This window comes from Corythoichthys intestinalis, chromosome 19, assembly GCF_030265065.1.
Source record: "Corythoichthys intestinalis isolate RoL2023-P3 chromosome 19, ASM3026506v1, whole genome shotgun sequence".
Taxonomy (NCBI): Eukaryota; Metazoa; Chordata; class Actinopteri; order Syngnathiformes; family Syngnathidae; genus Corythoichthys; species Corythoichthys intestinalis.
In genome coordinates, this window is record NC_080413.1 from 4842745 (window position 1) to 4853718 (window position 10974).

General features: G+C 38.9%; 1 protein-coding gene across 2 annotated transcripts in view; it reads left to right on the top strand.

Annotated features, from left to right (window-relative positions):
* The window catches only part of rps6kc1 (ribosomal protein S6 kinase polypeptide 1), a 49411-nt gene extending 41058 nt beyond the window's left edge, over positions 1-8353 (top strand). The window contains exon 16 of one of the 2 annotated variants that reach the window (XM_057822464.1): positions 1776-8351. In XM_057822464.1, coding sequence (XP_057678447.1) covers positions 1776-1877 — 102 coding nt within the window. In that variant the 3' untranslated portion in view covers positions 1878-8351. Of the gene's footprint in view, positions 1-1775 lie in introns of both variants that reach the window. The other variant, XM_057822463.1, reaches the window with a different exon arrangement.
* The last annotated feature ends 2621 nt before the right edge of the window (positions 8354-10974 follow it).

Consider the following 10974-nt stretch of genomic DNA (forward strand, 5'->3'; position numbering starts at 1 on the left):
AAGATATTAAACAGAAACACTTTAATTGAAATTGGTGTCATAAGAGTGTCATAAAACCGTCATAATTATGACATGACACTGTCATGAGCATGAATGAATGCTTATGACAGATGTCATTGAGTGTCATGTGGCAAATTATCTCACTTTTTAAAGGATGTAAAAGATCCAGACTGGACATACATTAGTGACAAAATTTGTCAGATGACACTTAATAACATCTGTCATAAGCATTCATTAATACCTAGTGTCATAGTGTCATATCATAAGGATGAGGGGCTTATGACAGTCTTATGATGCCGGTGTCAAATAAAGTGCTGCCTTTTAACTGAAATAAATCAGCAAATAAGCCGCACTCCACTATACGCCGTGGGATTCAAAATTAGGGAAAAAAATTAGTGGCGTACAGTCCGAAAATTACGATAGTCATATTTCAGTCATTTCAAAAATGGTTCGTCTTCATCTAGTTTTAGTCTTTAGTCTTGGAAGCCGAAACTTCAAAGCGCCGCATTTGTCACTCATTTAGCTTGTTAAACATTGGCTGTGTCAACTCATTGTGTGTAAGTGAGCAGCTTGAGTAGATTTGAATGGACTCACTCAATGAAGCATTTAGTAACGACAAGCATTTTTCTACGTTATTCTTGTTTAAAAATAATTCGGTGGGACAGTAACATGTTTAAAACTTGTCATAATTATTACATTTGAAGGCTTAAAAACAATTTATTAATATATATATATGTATATATTAGGGCTGTCAAAATTATCGCGTTAAAGGGCGTTAATTTATTTTTTTAAATTAATCACGTTAAAATATTTGACGCAATTAACGCAGATGCCCCACTCAGAGAGATTTAAATGACAGTACACAGTGAAACGCTCACTTGTTGTGTTTTATGGAGTTTTGCCGCCCTCTGCTGGCGCCTGGGTGCGACTGATTTTATAGGCTTCAGCATCCATGAGCATTGTGTAAGTAATTATTGACATCAACAATGGCGGGCTACTAGTTTATTTTTTGATTGCAAATTTTACAAATTTTATTCAAACGAAAACATTAAGAGGGGTTTTAATATAAAATTTCTATAACTTGTACCAACATTTTTCTTTTAAGAACTACAAGTCTTTCTATCCATGGATCGCTTTAACAGAATGTTAATAATGTTAATGCCATCTTGTTGATTTATTGTTATAATAAACAAATAGTCCTTATGTTCCGTATGTTGAATGTATATATCCATCTTGTGTCTTATCTTTCCATTCCAACAATAATTTACGGAAAAATATGGCATATTTTATAGATGGTTTGAATTGCGATTCATTGCGATTAATTACAATTAATTAATTTTTAAGCTGTAATTAACTCGATTAAAAAATTTTAATCGTTTGACAGCCCTAGTATATATATATTATACTTTGGGGGGGAAAGTAAAAAAAATTGTCTTATATGTATCTGTATCCAATGCTAAATCTGAATAAATACATTGACCACACCAAAAGAAAATTTTGGGGGGGGTGCTACTTTGCGGTTTTTCACTTATCGCGGGGGCTTGTGGTCCCCATTAAACGCAAAAAACAACGGATCACTGTACTCCAACTTTTCCAAATAACTCAAGTCAACCACAACCCTCACTGTCTTCTGGACAAAAAAATGGAAACCATCAGGTCTCCAAGATGATATTTGCAGACAGAATTTAAATGGACAAAATAATAAAAAACGAAACCATACAAAAAGTAGCTCACACAAAAAAGCTAATTTCTTATCATTCTTTTCTATCCACCAGTTGCTGCAGTACAACCCTACGGAAAGACTCGGCGCGGGATTGGCCGGCGTGGACGACATCAAATCCCACCCCTTTTTTGCCAAAGTGGACTGGACCAAGTAGAACTCCCCCCTCTTCCGCAGGTGCATGCTGGGAAACAGGCCATCACTTTTACACTCCATGTAGAAATAGGAGGGGGGGGGGAGAACAAAAATCCACCCACACATTGAATTGTTGAATTGCCAAATAGCAGTGTTATGTACAGTTACAATAATTTCTTTATGCATCCGTGATGAACAACTAAACCCTTGTTAGATTTTCCTCGTGTTGTTGCCGTTATACTTACGACTCAAGTGCACTGACATTTCAGTCCCGAAACACTTAAAACCCCAAACTACTCTATTTTTTAAATGCCGCCACTTGCAATATCAGGGGTTTACTATGCAAGGGGTGAAACAAGACTAAGTAGTAGGTGGGCATTATTATTAATGGGCTAAAATTCTGCATTGTAATGAATTAAGGAAGCAGGTTTTTGAAAAGCAGCTCCTTTTTCTAGAACAAACTGGACTAAGCACTGAATTAATGTAAATATAGTGTAAGTTTTACATTGAGAAAAAAATGATGAACACTAGCAGCTGAACTCTATAGTCAACATTCCAGTGATGTTGTCATGTCATATGTGCACATTAACATTGGCCTCCATTGACGGCGATAGACAGAGGCTATGCAGTCAAAATGGATCAGACGTCTACCGCCGTCAATGGTAGCCGATGACTTGCAAACGCAGCGCTGCAAGGTCCGTATCCGTTTATGCGTTATGTGGTCCTTTTCTGTACCAGTCAAACTATACTGACTACAGTGATGCAAACAATAAATACACCTGATCGATTTATGCAGTTTTGCTTCTTTTGAGCAGCACACTTATTGAAATGTCCCACAACATATCGGTAAGGGAGCGTCACCGTGGTGACAGTACATGCCTTGATTAATTGACTAAATCACAATGAATCTGTTTTCATGCAGACCTTCATTTAAAAAAAAAATAAATTTTTTTTTTGAGTTGACGGAGAATATCAGCCGATAAAAGCATTTCAAATAATATCGGAAAATATCGGTATCGGTTTTGCACGAGTATGCTGGGTTATATAATTTAATGTATAGCCTAAATAAAGGCTTTGTGCATGGGCTGGTCACATCGTTGCATAGTGGCTGTGCATACACTGACCTTAAGATGTCTCCAATCTAAGATCTTTGGGATTTGTTAACTGAGGGAAAGACCCTAATCACTCATGGTGCACAAAAATAAAATGAACAATCAATGAAAAATAATGAATGAATAAACTCATTGCATATCACTACTGTGTTACCAGAAGGAAATAGTCACTAAGAAAAGTAACAAACACATGATTAAACATCTGTGCAAAAGCCCAGCAAATTGCATCTTTTGAATAGTCATTTCCTGCCTGTATTTGTAATGCTTTGGTCTCCCCGTGGTTGTTCTTTGGGGCAACTAGTATAAACGCAAATTATTTGTGAATTATTCCTTTTATTTAAATGCGGACATTTTGGCTCATTTCATTTTCTTTATACGGAACATTATTTTGGCACTGTTCTTCAGTTGAATTTGTTCCTTTTTTCACAGAATGTTTATTTTATTTGGAAATCGTTCAAGTTGTTACATTTATCATTATTAAGGCATCGAGTAGGGCATCACAATACAATTGGCAATAATATTTTAAGTCCACCACTGCATGTATCGGTATCGGTTTGATATCGGTAATGGATTTTGGAGTTGGACAACATTGGGATATCTGTTATCGGTTAAAAAGTCATTATCGGCCAACTCATATGTATTAATAGACACTGTATACAGTATATATATTTCATTTCTTTAAAGCAACACTTTTCAACTTTTCAACCTGTATAAATTATTTTCATTTGTGATAATATGTCGACTGACAACTAGTTGAATGACACCTCTTTTATATCTTGAGGGGGTCTGTATCGCTTTCACTGGTACTAACTAACTTTGAGGAGGAACCCTTATAGTTAGGAGTAGCAGGAACCCTGCTGCACACAAAAAAAAACTACAAATGCGCTGACTTCTTTACAGCATACTTCACTCCCCCCTTTTCCCATTCATTAAAAAGACGGAAGTCGATGCGAATGCTATCGTGTGAATTCTGCGAAGATGGCAGAGCTGATGGGGGGGTTAGCCACACGGTTGCTAACCGTCATATGCTATTCTTTAGCCACAACTGCATTCATTACCTTATTACAATTCATCCTTCACACAGCAGCTGGAAACGGAAATGTTGCTTAATCCATCTGCAGGCGACCGGGCGATTGATTTTTGATTGATTGATGATTTTACGATACTGTGCGGGTGTCTGCTGGTCCTCATGGGAAACGCTGTCTTCCTTAAGGCAAAACACCGCAGCTTTTGTCCACTGGCGTCGCTAAAATCGACCAAAACTGAAAAGTTCCTAAGTCTCGCTTTAAATAAATAAATAAATAAAAAATTGGGAAAAAACAGTGAGTATCCTTGTTTTACCTTTTTAAAATGTATGTAAAAACAAATATTTATTAGACCCGAACAAAGATCTCATTTTTGTATAGTTGAAGACAGGGGCGGACTGGGACTAAAAAGCAGCCCTGGACTTTGACTCAGCCCAGCCCACAAGAATCGCTTTACGAAGGGAAACAGACCCCCTAGGGGTGTCCGGGGGCATACCGCCCAACCCCCCAACCCCGGGGAGAATTTTTATTTATTTATTTTTTTTACATTTTATTGTAAAATGCATCAATTTCTTGCACTTTAAGAGAAAATGAAGAAAATATGTCTAGACTGTCACTGTTTGGGTGGCACGGTGGCTTAGTGGTTAGCACATCTGCCTCACAGTTCTGAGATCAAGGGTTCAATCCCGGGCTTCGGCCTTCCTGTGTGGAGTTTGCATGTTCTCCCCGTGCCTGCGTGGGTTTCCTCCGGGAACTCCGGTTTCCTCCCACATCCCAAAAACATGCATGGTAGGCTGATTGAACACTCTAAATTGTCCGTAGGTATGAGTGTGTGCGTGAATGGTTGTATGTCTCCTTGTGCCCTGTGATTGGCTGGCAACCAGTTCAGGGTGTCCCCTGCCTACTGCCCGTAGTTGGCTGGGATAGGCTCCAGCACCTCCGTGACCCTCGTGAGGAAAAGCGGCATGGAAAATGAATGAATGAATGTCACTGTCTGACTTGGGGCACTCAAAGTACTGCAAGGCTGAACTGGAGTTGGGTTCATTTTCTGTACTAGCTCTATGATAGACCTAAATAAACAAATGAAAGAATGTATTTTTCAAAGCAAGTTTTAAGTATTCGGGCAAATTCCACATTCTGAAACTGTCAATGATTATGATGATGATGACAATGACAATAAATTCATTCATTCATGTATCCGATTGATTATAATATATCTCTATATATCTCTGTCTATAAAACAATTTCATTGTTTATGCCATAATTCAGTGGTCTCCAAACTATTCCACATAGGGCCGCAGCGGGCACAGGATTTCATTCCAACAAAACAAGACAACACCTATGCACCAATCTGGTGTTTTACAAGTGTAATCAGTTGATTGCAGTCAGCTGCTGCTTGTTTTAGCAGAAACTTCATTGGTTAAACTGTCGGTACTCGATCGGTTGAAAGAAAAACCAGGCCCCACAGTGGCCCTTGAGGACCGGTTTGGAGACCCCTGCCATAATTAATCTTGCCATACAAATAATAAATTTCAATGAAAATACAATAAACATTTCAAGACAAATCCTGTATACATAACCTTCATTGGAAAGTATTAACCAGAAAACAAAACGATATATAAATGATTAAAAATATATATCAATTTAACTACCTAAACTGTAAAGTAAAACCATTCATTTTATTAATATTTTGTTATATTTCTTCTGAATTAATATTGCTGCTGCGTGTGCATACGTTGTTTTACAGCTAAAATATTTTTTCTTAGGAGAGTGATAGTAGGACTAGCATATTGTAACTTGACACGATTGCCAACGGGTACATCGACTAGCTGGCACTAACCCTTTAATTGTCGTTTATTTCATTTAAAATGTACCTACCTGGTGGATAACAATTGCCAGTATACCGAACAAGTGACCCTCTTCATCCATTTTTACTTGCTCTGCGCTTGTCTGGGGAACTTCCCTCTCGAACTTCCACCAGCTTATCATTACCCCCTCCCTCTTTTTTTCTCTCTCCCTGAATCGGCTGCGCGTCAGAGCGGCTGCCGCTCCCCCTCTCACGCCGGGAGTGGGCTGCTGTTACCCGACGTGGCCGTTGCAGCCAGACTGCTGCTTGCGAAAATATTTGTCAACTTATGACATTTTGATGCTTCGCTCTCCAGTTTCTTTAATTTTTTTCTTCCTAACCTTCTTCGCGCCACCCTTCTCTTTTCTTTTTTTGCCACCACCATCCATATTGTGCATTAACGCTCGTCGCCATTTTGCTTCCACAAGGAACCAATGAAGGCAACTTTGTGCTTCTTCCGTTCTTCTATCAGACTGGCGATGAACAGCCAGGCGCATTGCTGCCACCTGTTGGATTGGATGCGAACTGTAGATAATCAGAGGCAAGGGGGGACAAAAACAGTGATGTATAATGAATGGCGGCCGCCGGCCGTCCAGGGCACCGGCCGTTCTGTGATCCTCCAGAACCCACAGATTACCAGTCCGCCCCTGGTTGAAGATGTGTGAGCGCATATTTTCTGCTTCTAATGTACATCTCCATCTAAAACTTTAAGCCTAGACATAAGCGGATTTACGGGGGGGCAGACCCCTCCTTGGTGGCCGAAGAGTGTCATTGCATGTAATTGACTTTCCTATACAATATATGATTTTAAAATTAAGAATTTTCCGGTAAAATATTGTCTATAAATGTGGTCAAGCTATAAAACAAAAATGAATTAAATGAACAAAAAATGATATTTTATCATTATTTTTCAAACAAATTATGTGACTAGCACCTTAAGCGGTCATTTGCTTTGTTTAGCCAAAACCACCCGAGGACCAAAAAGGCAAGATGTATGTACTTAATTTTTTTCAAACCTAAGCTTTCAAAAGTGACTACTGAGCAAGAACCAAAGATTGAAAATGTGGACCATGAAACGTTAGAGACCACCGTCAAAATCGTGAGCGGAGTTTCAATTTGCCCCACTAAAGACGCTAATTGTACAACAGAGCCACCACCGGTGTCTTGCCAATGTAGTTACCCCCGTCAAAAATTGTGTCCCCTGGCCGCGGGAGCGCACACACACACATTAGTAATGAGGGTTGTCAACTTAAGCAATGAATTGAAGCCAGAAAAGAGCCTCAGTTATATATTTTAGACATTGACGTTTACTAAACTGGAGAAACTCCATACAGGACTTGAATTACAGTAAGAGACTGGTTTAACGTTCAGTACGTACCGTATGTTACGGTATACGACAGTTTTTTTTGTTTTTGTTTTTGGATAGATGTGCCATGTTTTAAAACCTCGTAGATAACTACATCACCAAAACACAGAAATCAAGCAAATCAGTGCAGTGCAGTCACTTCACTCAGACTGGGGTAACTACATTGGCACAACATCAGTAGGCATACCATATTCAATGGATGACAATCTTGGTGAAAAGTATAGCCTAAGCAGTTTCAACTTATCATTATAAATATTCTTGTAAGTTAATTGTATTGCTGACACTGCATTTTGGGGTTATCAACATATTGTGCCCCCCCCTGCCCCAAAAGTCAAACTCCGCCTATGAGCCTAGAGTACTATAACAGTGAACAATGTGATTTATTTCCCGTTTGAACCCGTTTAGTCAACTAACCAGTGATTCAGTGATTAATCGACTATCAAAATAATAATTTGTCACAGCCCTAGTGATTAGCAATTAAGTATTCTAAATGTCTCCCTTGGGTGTTAAGGTCATGATGTAACACCAATGTTAATGTAATTAATACGCACTAACCCATCAGATGAAGTCCACTTAACAGACTGTATGAACTGAGTGTGAACCCTCTCACTCGATGCTTCTGTCAACTGCAATGACATATTCATACACACGCACAGGTCAGGGAAGTTGTTATGGGCGCCGCCTCGCCTTCCCCGGTGTCTACGGGGTCAAGAGTCCGCTCTGATTAGCGCTCGTCATAAGGCAGCGTCTCTCATTAGCTCACGCGCCGGAGGTGAGAGGTTCCCTCCGGTGCCGAGGAGAAGCCTGTCAATCTCGCGCCGGCACGGACGTGAGCGGCGTCTCCGGTGTGTTGGCGGCCTCCGCCGAGAACTCCTCCTGTGATGTGCGTTTGATGCCGTTTTGGGTTTCAGAGGCTCGCGCGCGGGTTGACACGATGTGCTCATCGGCACGGTCTCGTGAGATGTATTCAAAGTTGGGGATTTACAAAGATGTGTTTTCTCGAATAGATCACCCTAAAAGTAACTTTCATAACTTTTCATAACATTCTTTAGTTCCTCTCAATGTGAGAGCGGAGCTTGCACAGCAGCACCTACTAAAGTGCACACAGGCAATGAAAGTGGGAGTGTTTTCTGTTTTGTTGGGGAGGGTGGGCATTGATTTTATTTTTGTACTTAATAAAATAAAAATAATAATTTTGACTTTTTGTGTGTGTGTGTATATGTGTCTGGGGATGCATTTGTTAAATAAGTAAATGGTATGGTTGTATGAGACACATTGAAAATGTGTTATACCTTTGAAAGATGTTCAAAGCACTAATAATAAAGTATAATTAGTATACAGTGATCCCTCGTTTTTCACAGTTAATGGGGACCAGAACCCCCTGCGATAAGTGAAAAACCACGAGGTCCGCCCCCCCCCAAAGTGTGTGCGTATTCAATGTATTTATTCAGATGTAGCATTGGAAAGAGATACATATAAGACATGGTTTTTCACTTTTTCCCCCAAAATATAACAAAAAACAAATATAAAAAAAATAAACAAAAAAACTTGTGCATATTAATGGATTTTAAGCACTTCAAATGTAATATTGATAAGTTTCAAACATGTTACTGTCCCACGGAATTATTTTTAAACAACAATAACGTTGAAAAATTCTTGTCTTAATAAATGTTTCATTGAGTGAGTCCAGTCAAATCTGCTCACGCTGCTCACTTACAATAAGTTGCCACAGCAACTGTTTAACAAGCTAAACGATGATTGACACATGTGGCGCCTTAAAGTTTCGACTTCCAAGCTTCTCTTGCAAGCTCAAACCTTAACGCCTGTCAATCATCGTTAACTTTAACAAGCATCGCCAGTGCACTGCTTGACCAAGAAAAGCAGCAGAGGAATGACTCTGATCGGGATAGCTTTTTTAAAATTTTCAGTTGAAAAAAAAAATTTGCAATGGACTGAGGGTGCGAAGTTTGAAGCGCGAAGTAGCGAGGGATCACTGTAGTATGCTTCATTTATTATAGCAGAGGTCTTAACCTGGGTTAGGTGAAAATTAAGACGCACAGGGCCCTATTTTCATACTCTGACTAAAGAACAAGTGTCGTTTTAGACTAGGTTTTGGACTGGATTGCCTCCAGTTTACAGGCTTGATTCTATTTATTTCAACTCCTTGCCCTCTATCTAATGGAAGGAGAAAGTGGTTTGCTCAGTGGAAGGTTGACACACACTTAGTATGAGGAAGTATAACAGCCCTACGTGCACTGCGCAGATAATAAAAAACATTTACGTCGCATTTTACGTCTTGCAAATAGTATGTGATGCAAGGATGCGACCATAATATGAGAATGTAGACATGATGAACAACCACATTGGGGGTATATCAAACTCCCATGTGCTACATTAAAGCTGTTCAGGCTATAAGGACACTCAACAGGACAAGTGAAAAGTAAGATAGATAAAATAAAAATATAGACATTAAATTTCATTTTCCAATTTAAAAATGAATTGCAAAACACCCAATTTATTTGTAGTAGTATTCGTAATTTGACATCTGAATAAATTTCAATGGGAATTTGCTTGCAAGCTTAGCTATATCCGTTTTGAATTTGAAAAAAAAAAAACATTATTAAATTTCGAAAGTTTCGAAGAATGCACATGCGATATTCGTGGGGTTCGGTACTTTTAGCAAGGTTAAGAACCACTGGATTATAGTTTATTCGTCTATTACTAGAGGTGGGAATCTTGGGGCACCTAACGATTCGATTACGATTCAAAGGCTCCAATTCGATTATAAATCAATTATTGAGTTCAGTTTTAAAACTGTTTCATCATTTAAAGATTTAAAGATGGATTCAAGTCAAGATTATGCCGATTTTAGAGTATTTTACATAAAAAGTTAATTAGGTTCGCGACAACAGAGCCTTCTAGAGAAGTCTACTGGTTTAAGATGGCGACTGTTTACTAACGCCGGCAAGTCTCTCATTTCACATCTAGTTCTCTATAGATGTTCTAACGCCACTGTCGTCTGTCATTTCGCATCTAGCCTTTTAATGCCTGCAACATGAAGCAGTTACCAGAGAATCTCAAAATTTGAAAAAGAAGGTCCGAATGAAATCTTTTTTTCAAATTTGTAAAAAATGTCAAAATGAATGTGTAATAAGCGCTCTAATATCTATAACCCTAGCTAAATCCTGTTTTTTTTTTTTCCTCATGTAACCTTCAGATGCATGCGTTGACTTGCATCCATCATTTTTTTCAAAAAGAAATGTCAAAATTCTGAATTACTCTCAAAATCATGAAATTTTAGGTGTATCAAATGTGTTTCATTTGGCAATAAAGGGCTAGTTCTATATATATGTGATATCTACCGTAGCCGTATGTTTGGAGCAACTTGCAACTGGGCGGTGTTTGTAGTAGTAGTATAGATTGTTTTCTTTATCTAGCGGCATGAGTTGAACATGATATTTATTCTCGGTCCGTTCCTCATTGCGTCCCGAAGACCGCGCTGTGTTTTAGTTCCCCTTTACCTGGTATGATTCAATAATCGGAATTTGGATGTTTTTGAATCGTTCTCGAATCTTTCAAGGCCGAATCGCAAATAATCTAAGAATCGGAAATTTCGCACGCCTCTATTTATTACATAATTATATTCCTTCCCCCCAAAAATGAGACCGTAAAATCTTCTTACTTTTGATTGTCATGATAAAGTGCAAATCAGGGCCGGCCCAGCCTATACGCAGACTATGCAGCTGCTTAGGGCCCCTGACCACTAGGGG